The 25,229-nt window shown below is 43.1% G+C and overlaps 1 protein-coding gene across 1 annotated transcript in view; it reads right to left on the reverse strand.

Moving 5' to 3' along the window:
* Positions 1 to 201: 201 nt before the first annotated feature.
* LOC140504683 (bone morphogenetic protein 8B-like) overlaps positions 202 to 25,229 on the reverse strand; it is a 44,905-nt gene continuing 19,877 nt past the window's right edge. The window contains exons 2-7 of the mRNA XM_072609969.1: positions 19,656 to 19,848; positions 18,359 to 18,507; positions 9,334 to 9,528; positions 8,468 to 8,547; positions 4,208 to 4,318; positions 202 to 443 (exon numbers count right to left, since the gene is read on the reverse strand). Coding sequence (XP_072466070.1) covers positions 294 to 443; positions 4,208 to 4,318; positions 8,468 to 8,547; positions 9,334 to 9,528; positions 18,359 to 18,507; positions 19,656 to 19,848 — 878 coding nt within the window. The 3' untranslated portion in view covers positions 202 to 293. The remainder of the gene's footprint in view (positions 444 to 4,207; positions 4,319 to 8,467; positions 8,548 to 9,333; positions 9,529 to 18,358; positions 18,508 to 19,655; positions 19,849 to 25,229) is intronic.

Raw genomic sequence — 25,229 nt, forward strand, 5'->3', positions numbered from 1 at the left:
GAGCTTGTGAATCCCCAAAGGCCACAGCCAGCAGCTCCCTCCCCCCCCCCCCCCCCCCCCACCTCATGCTATTGGACTTCCACAGTGGCCTGTAGTCATCAGAAATCTTCTGGAGTGTTTCCAGTCCCTTTAGAAATCCATTCATCCACCGAAACATCCATCCTTCTGGAAGCAGGGAGGTATGTATTACTTTATTGATGGGCAGACGGTTGCCTGATGTGGGTGCTCTGGGCAGCCAGCCTGAAGACCAGGGATGGGGGTTCTCCATGAGCTGCAGGTCCCTTGGAGGGGTCTCAGTGACAACCGCAGGACTTTACCACCATATTCCGGTGTTTCTTGAGAATGACGTTGTTGCTGGTATCATAATAAAGGACCGAAGTGGCACTCAGCTTGGTGGGAGCACAGCAAGCCTTGGGGACGCTGTCGGGCTTCATCAGGTGCACCTATGGGGGCAAAAGATTCAGCAGGCTTGACCTTCCTGGGAGAAGCTTCTCAGCATGCTCCCAGCAGGCCAGAGGTCATTCAGTGAAGGAAGAAATAAAGGTAAGTATTACATCCCCCCCAACCCAGCAAATCCTTTTTTGTTTTCATGTCACATTTCCCAACCTCTCTCCCTCCCAGAGAGCCATCTGTTATAATGAAGAATAAAATAAAAGAGGGGAAGAGAGAGAAAGTTCAGCAAACGTAATCAACGCATGGAAAAAGCTGTACACAATCTGCAGCATTCCACACTCATGGACCCCCACTTCTGCAAAAGAGCAGGGGGAGGTGTCTTCTCGTGTGTCCTCCTCGGAGCCAAGCTCAGTCCCTGTCACTTCACGGACTTCTTAACCCACTGTTTTCTGCTGCTGCTTCTCTCCATTTGCATTGTTGTGGACCTTGTGAGGACTGTCTCCCTGACTCTGGGAAGTTTTCAGTTTTTCTTAAAAATACTTCTTAAATATGGGATGACTCATATGAACTGATGCAGGGTGAAGTAAGCACCAGCGGAACAAGATAAATACGAACTACAACCATGTCAAAGGAAAGTACAAAAAAAATTAAAATTCAGTTCTTTAATCAGAAACTTTTTAAAAAGAAGATAACCCTCTATTAACAGGATCATAGATAGCAGATTAAGGGCAGCTAGGTGGCGCCATAGTGCACAGAGCGCCAGATAAGGAGTCAGGAAGACTCATCTCTGTGAGTTCAAATCTGGCCTCAGACACTTACTAGCTGTGTGACCCTGGGCAAGTCACTTAGCCCTGTTTGTCAGTTTCCTCATTTGTAAATTGAGCTGAAGAAGGAAATGGCAAACTACTCCAGTATCTTTGTCAAGAAAACCCCAAATGGGATCCAGAAGAGACATAAACCACTGAATAACAAAAGACAGTGGATCCAAGACAGGAAGGCATTATTTTACTGATAAGGGAACTGAGGCTTTGAGATGTTAAGCTTCTTGTATGAAGACACATAGGTAGTAAGTGTCAAAGGTAGTCCTCTGCCTCCGAAGTCTATGCTCTGTGTAATTATAATGACCAAGCTTAGCTCCCCCCTAAAGAGATATAAGAATATGCCTCCTTCCCATCTTTCCAGAGGCTGTAGACTCTGTGTTTACAATTGGACTTCACTGATATATTGGTTAATTTTGCTGGACTCTTATTTTCTCCCCTTTCTTATTCATTATCACAAAGGATGACTGTCTGAAAAGGACAGATTAGGAATTGAGGGAGATCTAAAGCAAAGATGTCAATAAAACATATTTTAAACCTGATACTTTTTTTCATTCTTAGAAGACCCATAACCTCAGTGGTTTGAGGACTCCCATCTTCAATGCAGTGTCTAGCCCTACTAGATCTTAATTTCAAATGTTGCCCTGATGACTTCTCTCTCTAGGAGGCTGACCTCTTGGTGACTAGCCAAATCAGGCCCTAGATGACCTCACTAGGCCCATTCTCAAGGCCCTTCCAGCATTATACAGTGTCTGCCCTCCCCTGATGCTGTCTCTGAGGATGCTCTGCACACCACAGTGAGTCAAGGGAGGAGGCAACAGGTCAATAAGTCATTTATAAAGTACCTACTATGAACTGTGCTAGGTACAGTGACTGTGATACGAACAGTGAGGGGATGCTAAAGGCTGGGGATTCCCTCAGACTATGCTAGGCCCTTTGTGGTCAGGCACTTTGACATTCATTTATCTCCCTGGATCTTTACAGAAACTGAGTGGAAGACTATTGAGGGCTATTAGGACTATTAGGTTCATTTCACAGAAGAAAAGACAGCTCAGGGAGGGGGAAAGCCCTGCCCAAAGTCACGCAGGTCACAGCTGGCCCAGCCCAAGCATGAACTCAGGTGTCCTGATTGTAAGTCCAGTCAGTGATCTTTCCACTACACCCTAAACCAACTCTTTCCTTAAAAAAGACTCTGGTTGAATGAGTAGATTATTTTCAGCCTTCATGAAAATATTTATTCTAAACGCCTGGCAGGCTGGGCGGCAGTTTACATTGGAACCCTTCTCGTGGTGGTGGCGGCAGTGGCAGGCGGTGCCCCTCCTGTGGCCAGACTGAGGCCTCTGGGCGGCTCTCTGCCCCTCGACCATCCACCAGGCCCTCACCCCCTCGGGAACAGGCCAGGTGAAGGAAACTAGATATGAGGCCTTCTTTCAGTGCTGATGGCCCAGAAGGTCAGCCTGGTGGCAGCGTTTACTATTTGATTCTCCATCTCTTAGTGAGGGAATGACCTTCTCTCCACTCTGAGCTGGGCTTGGCCCTGTGGATATTCCACTCTCTCAGCAGCCTGGCAAGTTCCACTGCTGGACAGACCAGATGGGTGACTGCTGCAAACACTGAGCTTGCCCAAGACCCATGGACGACGAGGGGGAAATCCACTTGGTCCAGAGTAGGGCTGGCTCAGGGCACGAGGAGTCTGTCTGCTTCCTTCTCTCTGGCCTCAGACAATTTGTTGTTGTTCAGTCACTTTCGTATGACTCTCCCTGACCCCATCTGGGGTTTTCTGGGCAAAGATACTGGAATGGTTTATTATATCCTTCTCCAGCTCATTTTACAGATGAGGAAACCAAGGCAAACAGGGTGAAGTGACTTGCCCAGGGTCATCCAGTTAGTAAATATCTGAGGCCAGATTTGAATTCATGAAGAGTCTTTTGGGTACTGTATGCGCTAGGGCACTGCCTACATGTCTTGGAAAACTAGATCTCATCAGTGCTGCAATCAGGAGACACAATGTACATGAACCTGGGAAGGTCACATCTGTCCACATCTGTAAAATGAGGAATTTGCTCTCAGTGGCCTCAGGTATTTTCCAGCTGTAAATCAATGCTACCAAACTGACCTCTGGGCCTCTGTATTCATTCATCTCAGATTAGCAACTGCTGGGGCATCTTCTGAGAGCTTGGTAGATTCATTTGTCTCAGGAGAATGAAGTAAAGAAACACGGTTTCACATTATGAAATAAGACGGCTTCATTCCTACCATCTACTCTCTACTGCTTTTATGCAAGAACTGTCTTTTTGCTCATATATGTATCCCGAGTGCCTGACTTGGAGCGAGAAACCAGTAAATGCTTCCATCTTTCTTTTTCTGTTTTTTCTTCCTCTTTTCTTTTTTTCCTTCTTTTCTTTTCTTTTTTCCCTCCTTTTCTCCTTTCTCCTTTTCCTCCCTCCTTCCTTCTTTCCCTCCTACCACATTAGGAAGGTTGCCAGAGAAGCACTTAGAGGATTCAGGTCATCCTGGCTGAATGTGACTTGGAATCAGAAATTCTGGCTCTGCCTTTTTCTATCTGAGTGACGTTAGGAAAGTTACTTCCCCTCTGTGAGCCTCAGTTCCCTCATCTGAAAAATGGGGATAATAATACTTTGACTATCGACCTCCCATGGCTAGTTATAAGGACTGAATTAATAAAGCTTTGTAAATGCAAGCTGCTAATTATTTACCATTGAAATCTATCAAATCTCAGGGAAAGTCAGCAAGTTTGCAGAATCAAGAAGCTGCCAGCGAGGACTATTTTAGAAACGCTCACACCAGGGCAGCTAAGTAAAAAGGACTGATTCACTTGGACTTGCAATGCTGCTGTGGTGAGCCTGTCTCTCTTTCACTTTCCTCCCAGATCTGCAGTGTCATTTTAGCCTGAATCAGGACTCAAAGCCAAATGAGGGAGAAAACCTCTCTGCAGAGCAGCCCAGTTCACTGGGCACAGACAGGCAGGTACTGACCAGGGACTGCAGGATGGCGTGGTTGGTGGCATTCATGCAGGAGTCCAGTGGAAAGGCACACTCCCCCTCACAGTAGTAGGCAGAGTAGCCTTGAGGGGCAATGACCCAGTCCTAGAGAGAGAGAAAGGTTCAATTTAGCCAGTCACCCACCTAGCCACCCGCCTACCCACTTGGACCACGTCAGAACAAGTCACCTACTCCCTCTCTCAGAGGCCAACCTGCCCTCTCTGGTCTTAATATATAACACTCTCTCCTGTCTCTCTTGTGCCGCACGGCTGAAATGTGCTGTCCTCCCCTCTGTTTCTCAGTCTCCCACAGGCACCATCCACTGCTTGGAGCCTTCCCCAAGTCCCTCCCTAAGCCACCTGGGACTTAATACTGCCGGAGCGCTTATTCTTACACTCATATGTACTCATATGTACTCATTGCCTCTTCCATCAGAATATAAACTTGCAAGTAAGGACTGTTCTCATCTTTGTACTTCTAGCCTCAGGCTTAGCATGAGTCTGGCACCTGGTAGGCACTTAATACATGCTTGTTGATCGATTGACTTCTCCGAAAGCTGAGAGTACAATCCCACAGACTGGTTCACAGCTGGGATCTGCAGGCTTCCAGCAAGAGGATGTGGTGATGAGCCCCAGGGACAGACATGGCTGACTTATATTCTGAAGGGTTTGGAAGAAAGATGTCTTGAATTCCAATTTAGACAAGTCCCTGTGTCATTAAAAAACAGCAGCAACTCAAAATCCCAAACAACCTTTCCTTGATAACAGCACTGATGCTGAGATAGTTGATTGCTGTACTCTCTATGTACACAGCAGGTGTTTAATACATGCATGTTGGCATGGAATCGATCCTGTTAAGAACTGGGGGTAGCCAAAGCCCAGGAATGGGAGGCTGTCATGGAAAGACCTCCTTCTGCTTGTGTTGGCTAGGTCTGGAAGGATGTCCCAAAGCTGACTGTCAGCTTTTCTCTGATGAGGTAGAAGGAGGTGTCCTCCTTTGTCCCATGGGAATAACTAGGTGTGTACAAAGACTCACCATTCTCAGGAACTGGGAAGTCACAAAGACTTGTGTGGGTGGAAGGAAGGCATGACGTGAACATGCAGAGTGAGGAAACACTCTCCTCCCGGGGCTTTCCTGGCCCCAGACTTGTGTTCTCATTTGTGCCCTATGCCTGGGAAGTCGAGGGATTTTTGACACCAAATAGCACTGAAGTCATATCTCACAGACCAACTCTGGGAGGGATTTCACTCAGTGCAACTCAAAAAGTATTTAATAGGTGCCTACTGTATGCTGGACACTGTACTTGGAGAGTAATACTGTGGCAAAAGCAATGGACTTGAAGTTAGTGAACCTAGGTTCAAATCCGTGCTCTGCCACTTGGGTTACCTGTGAACTTTGGGGCATGGCACTTCTCCTCACTGGGCCTCGGTTTTCTTATCTGTAAAAGGAGGGGTTGGATTTGATGACCTGTAGGTCCACTCTAGCTCCAAACCTAGGATCCTATGGCAAAAATAAAATTCTCTTCTCTCAAAGAGCTTACATCCTACTGGGTATGGGGCAGTCATTGTATACTAGATAAGGAAATCCCTCTGTCTCTCTCTGAATCTCTCCATCTCCATCTCTCTCTTTTCCTCTCCTCTCTCTCTCCCTCCCACCCTTATCTTTCTTCTCATTCTCTCTCTTCCTCTGTGTCTCTCTCCTCTTCTCTTTCTCTTCTCTCTCCACTTTCTATTTCTCTCTTCCTCCTTTTCTCTCTTCTCTTTTTCTCTCCCTTTCTCTCTCCCCTTTATATCTCTTATTCTCTTTCTCCCCTCCTCTGTTTCTCTTCCTTCTTTTCTCTCTACCCCTTCTCTCTCATTCTCTCTTCCCCCCCCCCCTTCTCTCTCTTCCTCTCTCTGTCTGTCTGTCTCTCACCGCTTGATTGGAGCTCCTAACACGGAGACGCCTTGCTTCTCTGAATTCTCCTGCCACATACATGGGAACAATCCGTTCATGTTGGTGATATCCCAGAAAGGGCTGTCATCAAAACTCCCAGTCTGAGACAGTCTCACCCTTTTTTCCCTGAAGGGGATTCCTTCTCCCTTCTCTTTGCTTCTGGGCATACAGCAGGTGATTAATAAATGCTTCCTTCCTTCCAACTTCTTTAAATCTTGCTCTACATGTGTATCATCTTTTAAATGTTGTGGTTTTTATTGCTAAGTTCCAGTGTTTTAGTACATTTTTGTACAAACCCCAGAGTTTTGAGTGGCAAAGCTTTCTTTTCATCTCTTCCTAGATGAAGTATGCTCAGGAGCTGCTCAGACCATGAAGCCATAACCAGGGGTGGTGCCGCTTTGCTAGACCTTAACTGAAGGCCAAATATTTCAGATGAAATCAATAGCCTCTTGAAGGCAGAACTTGCAACAAACATGTAAACTGACAGCAACTTCAAAGGGAGCGTTTGTAACTAGACAAGCAGCCTGAGGGCATGTTACTACTAATTCAACTGAATTCAGTTCAGACTCGGGAAGGTGCAGGTACAGGGCATACGCAGATGAAATGTTCCCCAGTCCCTGGCCTTAAGGAATTGCAAAGGAACAGGAAGGCTGTGGCTTATGCACCAAAAACATGGTTCAAAGAAGAATCTGCTGGGAGCAAAGGAAGGATCCAGATGACAGGCTGAAGGGGAACGTCCAGAGGGAAAGATCGCGCGTACCTGGAGCCCAGGAGGGAATCAAGGAAGGCTTCGTGGAAGAGATGCCAGCTGAGCACTATCTGGATTTCAGAAAGGAAATGAGGAAGACGTTTGCTCCAGGCATACAGGCCAGGATGCATGAATGCATGGACATGAGAAAGGCCAGAGCTGGAGGGAAACATTTAGTCTGGTCTGGTTAGAACCTAGAATGCATGAAGAAGAGGCTGAAAGAAATCTAGACAAGCAGATTGGAGGTAGGTTATGGCAGACTTTAAATGTCTGGCTCAGGTGTTTGTATATTTTATCCTCAAAAAACTAGGGAGCCACAGGGGAGGCAGATCCATGGATAAGGAAGATTATTTTGGCTATTGAAGATTGTAGAGTGAGAGATTCTAGAGGCAAGGACACTAGCTGGGGGGCTATTACAATAGTACAAGTATGAAGTTATCTGGGCCTGAATAAAGGAGTGGCAATTTTAATGCCCTGATATTGAGGAGGGAAGATAGGAGAAGTAAGCAAGGAAGGGCTATGTTCCCTAGGCCATAGCCCCAAAGGCCTAAGGTGAGGGGTCAAGCATGAAGGCCAAGGTAGTCTCTAATATTCTGTCCCAGGCTCATAGGTCATTGCCTAGGCTGGAGTAAATAATGACCCCTAGGAAAGTATTCTTAGACAGTCCTGATCAAGGAGGTAAGTCTCATTAATCCTTACCGAAATCTACCTCCTTAGAATGGTGGCAATGCTTCCTAGACTACAAGTCAAGAAGTTCCCATCTTCATTCTGTCAATCCTTTGTTTTGCCCATCTCTGGGACTCAGTTTCCCTATCTGTAAACCAATGAGGTTGGACTAGATCTAGGTTTCTGAACCACCAATCCATAGACCAGTATTGACCCCTGATCAATCAGTCAACAAGCATTTCTTAGGTGTTTACTCTGTGGGAAGTCAAGCACTGGGGATAGGAAGAAAATCGCAAATAGTCCCCTAAAGCTTGCAGTTTAGCAGGGGAGATAGGGAGATAAGAAATGGGTACATGGGAGACACAGACATACTAGAAGGAAGGCAGCCTTAGAGGGACAGCTAATAGTAGGGAAGTAACAGCAACGTTTTCTCCAATCTTAACTTTTACTACCAAAGGCTCCTTATTTTTTAAAAACCTATACACTCATAACGGATTCCTTTTCTTTCTTGTCTCCTGTTCCCGTCTCCCTCTGACTGCCCAGAGCCTGGTCCCTGTCGCTGACAAAGGGAGAGCTCCCTTGCTGAGACTACACAGTGTGGAGCTGTCCGTGGTAGGTCACAAGCTGCTTTGTCTGGGCTGGAGGATCATTGAGGGCCACTCCACCTCCAACTCTTTGGGAGGGTCTTAACACCTCTCTTCCAGGGCACCTCATCCCAATCCTGAAAAGCCTCCTTTCAAATAGTCACACTAAAGCTTATTCATTCACACACCAGGCTTTCTTTTGCTTCACTCATTCCAACACTCATATTGGAATAGTTCAGAGAGGGCAGAGAACATTCTGACATCTTATATGTATAACATCTTAAAAGAATTTCATAATTAAGAAATGAAACAGGAAATTACCAGCCAACCAAGGTCCTGAAAGCTAACGTAGAGCTCATGCCTCCTGCAAACCTGTCTGCCCTCGGCAGCATGGATGTCATCTGGAGGAAGAGAAGGGTACATGTCTTTTCTGTCTTTACTGTTGGTCATACATAGTTCAACAAGTGTGTGACCTGCCAAGGCAGTGTGGGGGAGGGAGTGTAGCATGGTGCAGAGAGCGTTTTGATCCTGGGTTAAGTCACTTAACTTTTCTAGGGCTTCCATTTTCCCATCTCTAAATTGGAAGGATGATGATACTTCACTATTAACCTCATGGGATTATTATGAAGAAAGAGCTTTATAAACCTTGAAGTCTAATTTAAATGTGAATGGTTATAATTATTTCATGACATTGATGGATAAATCACTAAAAGTTATAAAATTATTAAAACATTGAAAAACTTGGCATTATTGCTCTCTAGGATTACTGGGAGGCAGCCAACTAAACCAAATAGGACTCTGGTCTTGGAATAAAGAGGCTTCAATTCTATTGCTGGATCTGTCACATATCAGCTGTGTGACACTGAACAAATCATTCAGTGTCTCTGTGCCTCAGTTCCTCATCATTAAAAACATTTGATACTTATCTCTTGGGATGGGTCTGAGAATCAAATGAGATACCAAACATAAAATTCATTGAAAAATTTAAAGCAATGTTGAAGCATCAACATCATTTTTATTGCTATTAGGAATTGGTTCTGTCTGGCACATTCCTATTCCATCTCTTCTCTGAATAATGAGGATTGGAAGCTATCCCTGAGCTCTCTTGCCATACTCTATGATCTCCAAATAAGGATTTGCCACATCTCTAACTTGTGTTTTGGAGCCTTTCATCTTCTGCCTCTTACCAAAGATCCCTGGGAGTTTGTTTGGGTGGGGGAGGTCATTGCTTTTTTTCGGCTGCCTTTTCTTCAGTTGTTTGAGTGCCCGAGGAGCTCGGATGGGATTTTGATTTGCCCTGAAAAAAGTGACCATAAAAGGTTGTTTGGAGCGTGGCCCCTGCCGACCCAGCAGTCCAGCTAATCCAGGATCAACGCTTCGCCCTGAGACATACAGGAAAGAAAACACATTTGTTTACTGAGGGCATAGATTCACACCAGATGATCACAGCAGAGTCCCCAGGGATGCTATGTAGCTGATGATCTAGGGACATACCAACTATAAAATCTGCAACCAGTCACCAAGTCTTCGCTGAGCCTTCCATCAAAATCTCTTTTGTTTACAAGGCCCCTCCTCTACTTCCATGGCCACCAGCTTTTTCTGTTAGCCTCCTGGACTACCTCAATAATCTCCCAACCAGTCTCCCTCTTTCCATCTGTTCCCCTCCAATCCATCTTGCACAGGTTGTAAGATTCATCCTTTTTTTTTTTACAGAGACTTAAAAAATTTTTTTTTCAGTTCCAAGTTTTCTCTCTTTCCCCTTCCCCATACCTATTGAGGTGAGAAAAACAAATGCATTACAATTATATATAGTTATACAAGACAGATTTCCACATTAGCTATGTTTAAGAAAGAAAGAGGAAAAATATGCTTCAATCAGTACTTTGACTCCATCAGTTCTGGCTCTGGATGTGGGTAGCATGTTTCATCATGAGTCCTTTGGATTGTGGTGGGTAATTGTGTTAATCAATTACTAAATCTTTCAAAGTTGATTAACTTTATAATATTGCTGTCACTGTGTAGATTGTTCTCTGGGTTCTACTCGCTTCACTTTGCATCAGTTTATACAGATTTTCCAGTTTTTACTGAAACTATCCTCTTCATCATCAGTTATAGCACAATAGTAGTGTTCTTTTACATTCATGTATCATAACTTGTTCAGCCATTCCCCAATTAATGGTCATCCCCTCAGTTTCCAATTCTTCTCCACCACAAAAGGAGCTGCTATAAATATTTTTGTACATGTGGGTCCTTTTCCTCTTTCTTTGATTTCCTTGGGGTACAATCTTAGTAGCAGTATTGCTGGGTCAAAGGGCATGCACAGTTTGATAGTTTTTTGTTGAGAATTTCAAATTGTTTTCCAGGATGGTTAGACTAGTTCACAGATCCACCAAGAGTGCATTAGTGTACCAGTTAACCCACATCCCTTCATCATTTCTCATTTTCATTTTTTGTCAGCCTAGTCAATTTGATGGGTGTAAGATGGTGCCTCAGAATTGTCTTCTTTTGCATTTTTCTAATTATTAGTGATTTAGAGCATTTTTATATGGCTATCAACATCTTTAATTTCTTCCCCTGAAAACTGCCTATTCATATACTTTGACCATTTATCAATTGGGGAATGCCTGTTATTCTTGTAGTTTTGACTAAGTTCTCTAGAAAGCTTTATCAAGAAAACTTGCTGCAAAGAATTTCCCCTCAGTTTCCTGCTTTTCTTTTTATTTTAGATGCATTGGTTTTGTTTGTTGCGAACTTTTTAATTTTATGTAATCAAAAATGATCCATCTTATCTCTTGTGAATCTTTCTATTATTTGATAATAAACTATTCCCCTATACAAAGATATAACAAGTAATTTCTGCCCTGTTTCATTAATTTTCTTATGATTCACCCCTTATATTTAAATATTGCACCCATTTCAAGCTTATCTTGGTATTGTGAGATGTTGGTCTATGCTTAGCTTCTAACAGACTATTTGGCAGTTTCCCCAACAAATTATTTTTGTCAAATAGCAAAATCTTTCCCCAATAGTTGGGATCTTTGCTTCTGAATACTGTGTACCTAATCTCTTCTACTAAATAACTTCTCTATCTCTTATCCAATACCAAATTGTTTCGATGATTACAACTTTGTAGTATAGTGTGGAATCTATTATTGCTAGTTCACTTTCCCATTTTTTTATTGATTTTTTTATTGATTCCCTTGCTATTCTTGACCATCTGTTCCTCCAGATGAATTTTGTTATTTTTTTCTAACTCTATAAAATAACTTGTAGGTAGTTTAATTGGTATGGTACTGAATAAGTAAAATAAGTTATATTGTTATTTTTACAATATTGGTATGATCTCCCTAGGAACAACTGATATTTCTCCAAATGCATCTGTCTTTGTGTGAAATGTGTTTTATAATTGTGTTCATATAGTTCCTGTGCCTTGGAAGGTAGACTCCTACATATTGTGTACTGTCTGCAGTTATTTTAAATGGATTTTCTCTTTCTACCTCTTCCTGATGGATTTTGGTGGTAATATGGAGAAATGAAGATGATTTGTGTGGGTTTAAATTATATACTCCAAATTTGCTGAAGTTAATTGTTTTGGCTAGTTTTTAGTTGACTCTCTAGGGTTTTCTAAGTTAATCATCATAGCCTTTACAAAAAGTAAAAGTTTAGTTTCCTCATTACTCTCACTTATTCCTTCAATTTCTGTTTCTTTTCTTACTGTTATAGCTAGTATTCCTAGTAAAATACTGACCTTACTGGAAAGGCTTTTAGCCTATCCATGTCACAAATAATGCTTGCTCTTAGATAGATACTGCTTATCATTTTAAGAAAAGCTTCATTTACACTTGTGCTTTCTAGTGGGGTTTTTTAAAAACAGGAATGGGTATTGTATTTTGCCAAAAGTTTTTTCCTGCCTCTGTTGAAAATACATATGAAATAATATGATTTTTGTTGTGTGGTCAGTTATGCTTATAGTTTTCCTAACACTGAACCAGCTCCTACATTCCTGGTACAAATCCAGCCTGGTCATAGTACATGTATGATCTTTATGATATACTGTTGTAATATCCTTGCTAGTATTTTATTTATTTTTTTGTATCAATATTCATCAAGATAATTGTTCTATAGTTTTTTTCTCTCTGCTTTGATTCTCTCTGACTTAGGTATCAAGACTATATTAGTGCCATAGAAAGAATTTGGTAAAACTCTTTACCTATTTTTTCAAACAGTTTATATGGCATTGGAATTAATCATTCTTTAAATATTTAGTAGAATTCACTTGTAAATCCATCTAGTCCTGGGTTTTTTTTTTCCTTAGGGAGCTCATTTATGGTTTATTTAATTTCCTTTTCTATGGTAGGTTTACTTAAACATTCTATTTCCTGTTCTGTTAATCTGGCAATATACCTTTTTATAGATATTCATCTATTTTATTTAGACTATTGGTTTATTGGCATACAGTTGGGCCAAATAGCTCCTAAAATTGCATTTATTTCCTCTTCATTGGTTATGAATTCACCTTTTTCATTTTTAATACTGCAAATTTGTTTTTCTTCTTTCTTTTTTGAAAAATCAAATTGGCTAATGGCTTACCTATTTTATTATTTTTTTAAAAAACAGCTCCCAGTTTTATTTTTTAGTTTAACTTTTTTTAAATTTCAGTTTTGTTAATCTTTTTGGACTTTTAGGATTTCTATTTTGGTGTTTAATTTTTTTTTAATTTGCTATTTTCTAGGTTGTTTTTAGTTGCATGTCCAATATATCTTCTCTCTCTCTCTCTCTCTCTCTCTCTCTCTCTCTCTCTCTCTCTCTCTCTCTCTCTCTCCTGATTTAAGCATTTAGGGATATAAATTTTCCCCTAAGTACTGCTTCAGCTAAATCCCAAAAATTTTGGTATGTTTCTCATTGTTGTGATTATCTTTGATGAAATTATAGATTATTTCTATGATTTGTTCTCCAACCCTTTCATTCTTTAGGATTAGGGCTCTCTTTCTGTCCTGGTGCTCCTTGCCCTGGTGTTCAGTTTCAGCCCCCTTACCATCCTTAGGCACTAGAATGCTCCCCACTACTTCTCCCAAGCTGTGTTCCTAGCCAACCTTTGTTCCAATGTCTGCAGACCTCAATGTCTATCTTTCTAAGCTGCCCTGTGTGGAAAAATTACTCACTGTGACTTAGATTTCCTGATCAAAAATTGGTCTGGTGCAGTTTTTAGGTTGTTGTGGAGGAAGTGTTCTGGGTGAACTGGGAAAAAATCCCAACTTTACTACCTCATCTTGACTCCAGTCAAAATTCATTCTTTTAATGCAACAATTTCATTACAGCACTCTACATATTCTGCCTAAAATCCCAAACCCACAGGATGGCATTGAAAACCCTTCACAATTTAACCCCACTCTTCCTGTCCAATCTAAACCCTAACACACAACCATGCTGTCAGAACTTGGTGAGACCTTGGAGGGCATCTAATCCAACTCATACCTAAGCAGGAAATCCTTCTACAACATTCCTGACAATGTGAAATAGTCTCCACTTGAAGACCTTCAGTGATAAGGAACTCACCATCATTTTTAATGGCTCTTGATTAATCAGAAATTTTTATCCATGTTGAACTCCCTGTAACTTCTACTCACTGATCCAAGTTCTGGCCTTGGGGTCAAGAACAACAAGTCCAGACCCTCTTCTCTGTGCTAGCCCACCAAATAATAAGACAAGGCTGCCATGTTCCTCCAAGGCTAGTCTACTATAAGCTAAACATCCCCAGTTCTTTCAACTGGTTTCCAGTTTTCTTACCATTCTGAATCTGTTCCATCTTGTTAATATCTCTTCTAAAATGTGGTGCCTCAAATTGGATACAATATTCCATATACGGTCTTAGCAAGGCAGACTTTTGTCTGAACACTGAGTTTTTATGAATGTAGCAGTTTAAGATCACATTAATGGCTCACATTGACCTTACATTCTCCTAGGACACCCAGATCTTTTTTCACATGAGTAGCTAGGTGGTGAAGTGGATGGAGTGCTCGACTTGAGGTCAGGAAAACCTCCATTCAAATCCTGCCTTGGATACTTCCTAGCCATATGACCCTAGGGAAGTCACTTACTTTCTCACTTTTCTCCTTAATTTCCTCATCTACACAACGGGGATAATAATAGCATCTGCCTTATTGTGAGGATCAAGTGAGACGATATTTGTTAAACGCCATAGGAAAGTTAGCTATTATGATTCACATGAATTTTCACCTAGCTGATCATCTGTCCTTGAGAAATGCCAAGAATGAGCCCCATTTGCCAACAAAGAGGCTCTCCTTTGTGGTCCGTTATACATACCTTGTCAGTTCATGTCTCTGTAGCTTTGCTTTGGCTGATCCTCCTTCAGCTGTTTCTCATCTCCTACAGGTTCAAGTCCAAACTCCTTAGCCCGGCATTCAAGGCTGTTCAGAATTTGGGCCTAACCTCCTCTTCCAGTCTTATTTCCCATTCTTCTATGTTTCTAGCCATACCAGGAAACTGATTTTTCTCTAAACATGTCCTACATCTTCCCACACTTTTACCTGGGACACACAGTCCCTTCTTACTCAAGATTCTCGCTCTCACATCTCCACCTAATGAAAGGCATCATGGTATAGTACAGGGATTGTTAAACTTTTTCTCTTTGGTTGATAGTATTGTGTGGCCTGAGGGCATGCACACTGCAAAGTGCACATGATATTCAGAACCAAGGCTTCAGCGAAGTTGAACAATGCAACATAGGCAAGCTCTGTCAGAAACACCTTGAATTCATTATGTTTTTGATTTTTAATTAATTTTTGGTCGTTGCATGGTCAGAAATCTTTTACTGTTGCCAAATTTTTCATGACCCCATGTGACCCATAGTTTAAGAGGCACTAGAGCAGAGGGCACACAAGGTTTGGAGCCAGGAGTCTTGGGTTCCAACTCTAGCTGTAAGGCTTAACTAGCTGTTAAGAAGTTACTCTGCAAGCCTCAGTTTCCCCATTTGTAAAATAGGGATGACAACATCTACAGTACTGAATTCACAGAGTTTTGGAGAAAGTATCTATAAACCTTAAAGTGCTATGTTATTATTGTTTTTGTTGCTAAGTAACAACTAGCATTTTAACGTTTATAAATCCCATCTTACCACTAAAACATAGCTACAATGTGGATAAGTTTTTAATATGCTTAGGTCTAGTACAATATTGGATCCATAAAAGGAATAAAATATGAACTAGGGATGACCTTGGTCCTGGCTCTGCCACTAATTCATGGAGAGATTTTGAGTAAGTTCCTTTTTTTAACTGGACCTCAGTTTCCTCCTTTGTACAATAAAAGGGCAGGTCCCTTCCAACTCCCAACATCCATGCCATTCCAGTTATTAGATGAGTTAATGGAATGGTAAAATATTACTACTAATAATAGTAAAAGTAGTAAAAGCTGGTTCATCTAGAGCTTCAAAGCTTGCAGATTGCTTTGCAAACATTATCTCACTTGATCAAGACTTGAGTGGAGGTGGCAACCAAATACATGAAAATGGAAAAATTGGGTTAATTTTCATCTGAGTTGAAAGAGTAAGTCATTTAAATGCCTAATGTAGGTTCAAACTCTAGCTTGGCCACTTACTAAATGGATAACCTTGGGTATAAATTACTTAATTTCTCTGGGTCTCAGTTTATAAGACCACATTAATGTTGACTTTGGGTTCCCCTAGGCCACCCAGATCTTTTTCACACACACTATTTACTTAACTCAGTGGTTCTCAAAGTTTTTGGTTTTGATAGACTTGCTTGCATGTTTGTAATAAGTTTTGTTTTTCTCATGTTTCCCATTGGTGGCAGGAGGGACTGAAAAGGTTCCAACTGATTAAAACAAATAAAATATTTTTAAAAATTACTTAGGCTCTCCCAAAGACTTTTTGCTTATTAATATCAATATTTATCATATTAGAAATGAAAATATCTTAATATTATGGTGATGATGAAAATCGCTTTTTCCTTGAAGACCTCCCAAAAGGCCTCAGGGGTCCCCTAGTAGTCCCTGGACCACACTCTGAGAACCACTGACCTAGATGATTACAGCCACCTGCTTCTACTGCATCCCCTTCCAAACCATTCTTCATATCATTGCCTGAGTAATCTTTCCAATGAATCTCTATGATCATGGTCAACAATCACTTCCACTCAAATACCATCAGTGCTTCCTCAGGGCTTGAGCAAAGAAATACAAAATTTCAATCCCAGCATTCAAGGGTTTCCCCAAGCTGGCTTCAATTTCCTGTTCTAGTTATATCTCATAATGTTACTCTTTGTATATCATTATTACTGTTGCTGGTGCTACTACTAACTCATATTTCTACAGTACTTTTATGTTACCTTTTTAAAAACAAAGTACTTTTCTCATGACAAGAGTTGGAAATAGGCATTACAGGCATTATTATTCTCAGCTTAAACCATCTGGAAATTGAGCCTCTTGTCATGATTTGCCCATGGTCATACAACTAGCTAGTGTCAGAGTCAGGATTCCACCCTCTGTCCAACAGGTCCTTCAGCCCTAGCTGTCATCCTGATCACTCCTATATCCTTGTCTTTGCTGACACTGTCTCCCTTCCCAATTCCGTCTACTGATCTCTCTCTTCCTTCAAGAACCACAGGATCAGATCAGTCCAACCTCTTTATTTTACAGATGAGGAAACCGAGGTCCACAGAAGTTAAATAACTTGTCCAAGATCACACAAGCAGTAAGTGACAGACTTGGTATTCAAACCCAGGTCCTTTGATTTCCAACTCACTGCACCACGTTGACTTTCAGGATCAATTTCAACCTGCTACTTCCTCTAGGGGTCGTCCTTAGAAGATCCATTCTTATCACAAATCCCTGCTACAGTGTCCCTGATCCAGTCTCTGCCTGATGACTACTTTCTGAGGCCCCCCAATCTACTTTTGAATGGCTCTCATTGTAAATCTTCATATCCCCTAGCCTTAGTTATTCATGTCCTTCCCTCCATTACTGGCAAAGTCCTTTGATAGCAGGGTGCCATATGCCTTTTGCATTTCTAGTGCCCAATACAGTTTTTTGCATAGCCTGGATTCTTAATAGATGCCTGTTGAATTGAGTTCAATTAAGGCAAAGCTGTTTCATCTCCATGCTGGTCAGTGCTTACTTTAAGCCAGCCCAGCATTTCCAGGGATTTAGAAGTAGCCTGAGACATCTCCCAACCTCATCCAGGACCAGCCAAGCTAGAATGGACCCCAGCTGGTTGGCCAACCCAGCTGGAGACATTTCTGAGACACAAAGTATCATTGGTCACTAGCTGTGGGCTCAGTTTCTGCCCTTGGAGCCAGCTTTTTAAAAGATCAGTCATAAAAGACCAAGGCCTCCAGGCCTTTCCACACTGGCAAAGGGAGGCCAATTCCAGCTACACTTCTGGGAATGAGAACTACCTTTCTGGCAGGCACAGCAGGAACTCCACCCTGAATTCTCAATCATCTATTCTGGACTGGGTTTGTGGGCCTGCACAGAAGTGCTCCTAAGCTCATCCCAGGCAAGCTGATGGAATGGAAAGAGACCCAGACCTGGGAGTCAGAAGGGCAGAGGTCAAGCTCTGGTTCTGTCATTCTTACTGTGTGACCTTGGGCAAATCCCTTTCCATCTATAGGACGATTTCCTTACTTCTAAAAAGAAGGGATTGGATTGGAATTAGATCGTCTCTTATAAGGGAACTTCCCACTCTGACATTCTGTGATTTTATTATGGTACTGTAGTAGATACTGTAGTGCTAGCCTTGGAGCAGGAAGGCCTAGGTTCAAGTCCCACCTTTGATACATATTAGCTACGTGACTCTCAAGTGTTCTAGACAACTCTCTAAGTTTCAGCCAAGATGCCAACCTGCCTTGGTAGAAGGAGTTCCCTCACCTGGGAATTTCCTATAAGAATGAAATCACAGGCCCATTCCTTATGCCCTATGATAATTTGAACAGTTTCTGAAGATTGCATTATTTCTTCCCCCTCCAAATCTGTTTCACAGAGTTGGTGTACAAAGTCCCCAGGGCAGAGGGCTACTCCATGTAAAGTACTAGATTGGGCTAAACTGGGTCATAAGTTCATATACTAATGTCCCTGGTCCCCCTGATGCAGAGGGTCCAGAGTCCAATATACATTCATTTCCCAGGTGGTCACCTCCAAAGCAAACCTCTCAGATGGGCAGCCAAATACAGATCTTACCATCCTCGGCTTCCACATAAAGACGAAGTCCAAGGTGACTTTTACGATTTAATAACCAGTGATTGCTGGCAGCTGTGACATCAAAAACCAGCCAGCCCTCATCCCCAGCCTGGAGGGTCTGCAGGTCTAGCAAGAATAAATCGGATTCCCTGTGGAAATAGAAGAAAACCAATCAGGTCAGATCAAAGGTGACTCTGGAACTACCTGTCCGGGTATCAGGACCATGGAGAGTCCAAACTCTGTCCCTATTTCCCAACACTGAATAATGCGGAAAGGTTCCCTTAAGCTTGTCTTTATTTTGTCTGGGAAACTTTTTTACTTCCCAGAGAATGACGTGCTTTCAAATGCCAGAGCACCCACTCTGGTATTTTAAAACCACCCTTGATGCCTTCTTACAAGATCTTTTTTTAAGTTACTTTGCTGACTTTCTCCTGCAGTGTCAGCATGGTAGACCAAGGGTTGGATTTGGACACAGGACAACCTGACTTTAAATCCTGCTGCCTGAAATATACTGGCTAGGTGACCCCAGGAAAGGAAAGGGCTTCAGTTTCCTCTCTTTAAAATGGGGATAATAAAACACCTGTAGTACCTGCCTCCCAGGGCTGTATGAGGCTCAAATGAGATAAACTATGAAAAATGAAGGATAAATCTCAAAGCACCATATAAACGTCTGGTATCAGAAGCAGCTAGAAGGCACACTAGGATAGAGTGCTCTGCCTGGAGTCACTCAGACTTGAGTTCAAATCTGGCCTCAGACACTAGCTGTGTGACGTGGAGCAAGTCACTTAATAACCTCTGTGTGCCTCAGTTTCCTCATTTTTAAACTGGGGATAACTGCCCCACAAGGTTGTTGTGAGGATCAAATGAGATGATATTTGTAAAAAGTGCTGAGCTCAGGGTCTGGCACATAGTAGGTGCTATATAAAAGCATATTCCTTTCCTCCCTTCCCTATTACGATTGCTGTTACCTCACTGTGTTGTGGGGGCTCCTGTGGGTTCTGAGAATCCATCCCACACCAGCAGAGTAACAAAGTGTCACTTTAAGGATAACAAACTGTTTTACATATGCTCTCTGACATGTCTGACAATGGGTCATCCTACTTCTGCTTAGAGCCTTCCAAAGAGGGGGACCCCACCCCCTCCTGAGGCAGGCCATTCCACCTTTGAACAGTCTTCTGCACTAGGAAGTATTCCCCAACATCAAGCCTTGACTTGCCTCTCTGCAGCTCCTGGTTCTGCCCTTTGTGGCCAGACAAAACAAATCTAATCCTTCATGGGAGAAATAAAGGATCCGTACCTGTTGGACTGCTCTGTGAGGATCTCATAGATGCTGATGTGGAGGGTCTTGTTGAGGTGTCTGGTGAAGCTCCTCATCTTATAGATTCGGAACTCAGCGGCGGTGACACATTCCCCTGATGGAATCTGGGTCAAGTCGAATCTAAACTCCTTCCAGTAGGGCTCTTGGTAAAATAGATCCCGGTCATGCTCGACTGGAAAAGAAAATTGGGGGAGGGTGATGTGTGGAAAAAAAGATGTTGAAGCTAAAGATCATGGATACTCCGACGATGCCTCCCGATCGCCTACCAGACCACAGCTGAGCTCCTCTCCCTGCATTCAAGGCTCTCCGTGAGCTCTGACACCATATCTTTGTAGCCTTTTCCTACACCACTGCCCTTCTTCCCATGGAGCCATGAGCCAGCTCAGCTGGAATACTTGCCCCCTGGCCCTTGCAAATACCCTCCACCATTATTTTTGCTCATGTTGTGCCCACTGCCAGGAATACCTTCCTGTTTGTTACCTCCTTTCCTTCATCTGCTAAAATTCTAATCTTATTTTAAGGGCCAACCAGCTCAAAACCCTGACTCCTCTAGAGAGCCACCGTCGATCTTGACAAGGACCTACCCCTGCTCCAGACTATACTTTCATCAGATATGACTTTGTGTCATGGCTCTTGGTGCAAATCCATATCCCTCACTAGACCTGAAGTTCTTCAGAAGCAGCTAGAGGAGAGCGCACCAGGTTCAGTCAGAGACCTGAATTCAAATCAAGCCTTAGACATTTAAAAGCTGTGTGACCTTGGGCACGTTACTTAACTTCTGTCTACCTCTGTTTCCTCAACTGTAAAATGGGGATAATAACAGACCCTACCCCTCAGGGTTGCTGTGAGGATCGAATGAGATACTATTTGCAAAGCATTTAGAACAGTGCCTGGTACACAGTAGGAGGTGCTTAATAAAAGCTTATTTCCCCTGCCCTTTGTGTCTCCCTAGAATCTTGCATACAGTTGACATTTAATAAATTTGTTAAATTGAAATCAATAACAATAACTAGCATTTGTATTGTGTTTTAAGGTTTGCAAAGCACTTTATATCTGTTATCTTATTTGAGCTTCACAACAGCCCTGCAAAGTAGCTGTTATTATAATTCCCATTTTACAGACAAGTAAACTGAGCCTGAGAGATTAAATGAATCACCCAGTGTCACACAGCTATTAATTAACTGAGGTAAGATTCAAACTCAGCTCTCCCTAATTCCAAATCCAACAATCTCTCTGCTGTGCCACCTAGCTAATTAAACTGGCAAAGGAGAGTCAGTGGGTATGAATTAGATTTTCTTCTATATTCTTCCCCTAATCTTGTATATATCTCAAGGCCCTGTCCTAGGCCAGCTCCTCTTTTCTCTCTATACTGGTTCTCTTAGTGACATCCTCTGCTTCTATGGGTTCAGTTATCATCCTTACTCAGATGAGCCCCAGATCTATACATCCAGCCCTAGTCTCTCTCCTGAGCTCTAGTCCCTCATCACCTACTGCCTACTGGATATCTCCCCCTAGATGTCTCATAGGCATCTGAAACTAAACATGTCCAAAAAAGAACTTGGGGTCTTCCATCCTACATTCACCTAGGTTCTGCCAATAGTACCACCATTTTCCCAGTCACCTATGTTCATAACCTCAAAATCCTTCTCTTCCTTAATCATGCATCTGAGCTGGGACCCAAACATCAGAACTCTCTAGTGATGAGGGACACCCCTCTCCTAATCAAAACTTGTTTTCAGCAAAGGATAAGATAAAGTCACCCACCACGGGGATTAAATGACATAAGGGGGCTTAAAGAGGGACCTCTGAGGGACTAGATCTTATATTTGAATAAAAAAACCAAACAACCAGAACAATGAATGTCAATGGATGATTCCGAGCATTCGGAGCTTTGAGGAGGCATTTTTAAAGGGGGTGCAGTGCCCCTGACATCACAGTGACAGACAGCTGCCTGAACTACCACATGGACAGACAACAAACCTGGCGACCTTATAAATGAGACAACAGTTGTAAACCACTTAGCACAGTGCCTGGCACGTAGTAGGAACTTCACAAATGCTTGTTCTCTACCTCCTCCATCCAAATGAGCTGTCTGTTTAACATGACATATATTTTTGAACTTCCATTCTGGAAACCAGCCCTAAACAGCCCTCTCCCTACAGGCAAATGAAAGCAGAACCTATGATATTGATCCAAATTTTGAAGGGAAAAGCACTATTTTGAATTGTCTGAATAAAGCAGGAAGATGAAAGAAGGCTGAAACTGAAGGTCAGGATTGTGAGCTAGGAAGGATCTTAGGGACCCCCTTATTTTACTCATGGGGAAACTGAAGCCCAGAGAAATTGTAACTTCTCTGTTCATTGATCAGCAAGCATTTATTCCTTCTCCCTCCATTAAAAATAGACTATTAAATGGATATACTACTTTTCAAATCAACCTTGTGACAAACATGAATGGTAATTGACATAGTCTTTTAAGGTTTGAAAATCTCGTCACCTATGGGACCCATTGGATGGCCCAGTAAAGCAGTGGCTCTCACTGGCCAAGTCCAGGAACATCTGGCTTCTTCTGCACCTCTTTGACAGGAGGAGGAGGGTGGGGGAGGGCTTCATCATCCTGTTAGGTATCATGTCCAAGGTCATGGAACAAGTTAATGACAGATTCAGGATCTGAACCCACTACTGTTCCTAAATCCCATAAATCCTCTAAATCCCAAGGCTCCTACTCCCATAAGTGAGAATCCCAGCTGTGGCAGTAGAACTCAAACAACCCTGAGCAAGTTGCTTCCCCCTATGAGCCTTCATTTCCCCATTCATTTCAACTCACTTCAGCTCAGCAAACATTTAAGCCCCAAGTGCTGGACACATGCCCTTGAGAAGTTTCTAGTCTCAGAATCTTGGTCCTCGGAGCCCTTTCCTCCCTCACAGTGGGAGGGAGGATCACAAGAGATGTCAGAGGACAAGTTATAGGAGAATAATATTAAGGTCAGAATAACAGACTTGGAGCTGGGAGGGTCAATGAATCCAACTCCTTTAGTTTACAGATAAGGAAACTGAGGCACAGAAAGGCCAAGTGGCATACACAAGGTCACACAGTTAGTAAGTGTCCAAGGCAGGATTTGAACTCAGGTGTTCTAAGGCTTTCTCTAAGACTAAGTCTATGTATCTCTCTTCTGAGTGGCAGTATCCCATCTCCAGCTGACCCTTGGATATCTTAAATCCACCATGCTTATTATCTTTTCCCCCTCTTCTCTATTACTGTCAATGACTATGACGGCTATTCTCTCAGGATCCCACAACCTAGGTGTTTCCCTTGGTTCCTCACTCCCTCTCAGCCCACGTGGCCAGTCTGTGACCAAGTCCAAGGTTTCTGCCTCAGTCACATCTCTTCTATACAACCTCTTCTCTCCTCTGACAGTGCTACCACCCTGGTCCTACCTGAACCATACTACATGAACTGCTGGTGGCCCTGCTTGCCTCAAGTCTCTCTCCACTCTGGGTCATCCCCCACTCAGCCACCAAAATGATCTTCCTAAAGCAAAAGCCATACTGTATCATTCTCTCTTTCGGAACTCAAGTGACTCTCTATTACCTCCAGTATCAAACAGAAAATCTTCAGTTTAGTTTTTCAAGCCCTGCATAAGCTGTACTCAGTCATCACTCCATCTCTCGGATCCATCATCTTTGGGCATTCTCTCTGGCTGTTTCCTGTGCCTACTCTCCCTGCTCATCTCTACCACCTGGCTTCTTTCCAGTCCCAGCTAAAACCCCACCTTTGTGTTAGAAGCCTTCCTGATCCCCCTTAGTGATCACCTCAGCTGATCCCCTCCTGTCTGTTTCGTTTGGATGTTATCTTTTCCGTTATACTTTGAGAGCTCCTGAAGATTAGGAGCTATTTTTGTCCTCCTTTTTATCATGTGATTAGCACAGTGCTTGGTGCATTGTAGGCATTCAACAAAAGGTGGCTGAATGGACCCGATGACTGTAGGAGCCCCCCCTCCACCAGCCATGGAGGACTCCCTAGAGCATTGCAAACCAAATGCTTCCCAACAAGGCGTGATTGGGACAGTGCATCCCTGAAACTGAACACTGAGATTTAATGAGGAGCCTGTGTGTCTTTAAAAAAAAAAAAGCCACTGTATCCCTCTAGCCCGAGGGCTCACTCACCACAAGACCATTTTTAAAAAAGCCTCAGGTTGGCTGGCTGGGGGCGGATGCGGGGAGCACTTCCTGCCCTCGCGGTGTGGGCCTGGCACCCGAGCTGGACAGCTGGGCCGGGGGAGGACAGGACAGGATGCTGGAGGGGGAGCATTGTGGGGGACTGATATTATCATCCCTTCACAAGACAGAGAAGAAAACAACTCATCCTGGTGAGACCCCTTAGCTGGCCTTGGCTGTTAGGGACCCACCACTCATCCAGGTCTCCCAGGTCAGGGAGCCAGTTACAGAGGGAAAGCATCCAGGGCAGAAATATCAGCCTGGCTGCCACGGAAGTTCTGGCTCCCCAGCCAAACTGGAAAAGGAACATTTAAGAGCCATCATGGTACTAGCTGGAGGGATGGGGCCCCCCAAAGCCCTTTGCTGAACTCTGGGTACTGTGCCTAAAGACAAGGCCAGCCTTAAGTGGACACAGAACCTGGGGCACTGAAAAGAGGAGCAAGGGGAGGCTGGTGCTTGAGATTTCCATGGGGAGGGGCGGGAACCATCACTTTGGCTTCCTGAATCATTCCTTAAAACAAAGAATGTCAAAGGGACTTTAGAATATAGAATATAGTTAGTCACAGGCAGAAGGAGCCTTAAGGCTAGAAGGAACCTTAGAACATTGAATGTTAAGCCTCAAGGAAACCTTAGAACATAGAATGGCGGCAGCTAGGTGGTGCAGCACTGGCCCTGGAGTCAGGAGAATCTGAATTCAAATCCAACCTCAGACACTCACATCCAGCAAGTCACCTAACTCCAATTGCCTCCCCCCACCCCCAAAAAAGAACATAGAATGTCAGAACTGGGAAGGGCCTCAGAAAGTAGAATATCGCAGCTGGAACACAGTGTCAAAGATTTGGAATGCAAAATGTCAAAGCTGGAAAGACCTTTAGAAACCATTTATTTAGTCCAATGCTCCACCTCCCCCATCATGGGAAATGACATGCCCAAGGTCACAGAGTTAGTAAATAGAAGACCCAGGACTCAAACATCTGATTCCAGAACTAGAGCTCTTTCTCTGAATCCCCCAGGACTCTTCCGTGCAAATCTGTAGTCCTGATAAATTTCCTGGGGATTCCAGGACAGGAAATCTTTCTGTACTATTCCCCAAACTGGGACATCTGTCAGGGAAACACTCATCGTCAGTTCTACAGAAGCAAGCCGGGGGCGTGGGAAGTGATACCGGAGCAAGGACACAAAGGTCTGCGACTCTTTTCATGATAACTTCTCCAGATCAGGAAAAATCTTTGTATAAAAAATAACAGCAGTAAACACTATCTTTTCCATGGCATTATAGAGTTTATAAGAGGTCTTACGTGAACTGTCTTATTCAATCTTGACTCATTGGTTGGGA

Source organism: Notamacropus eugenii, chromosome 5 (assembly GCF_028372415.1).
Source record: "Notamacropus eugenii isolate mMacEug1 chromosome 5, mMacEug1.pri_v2, whole genome shotgun sequence".
NCBI lineage: Eukaryota > Metazoa > Chordata > Mammalia > Diprotodontia > Macropodidae > Notamacropus > Notamacropus eugenii.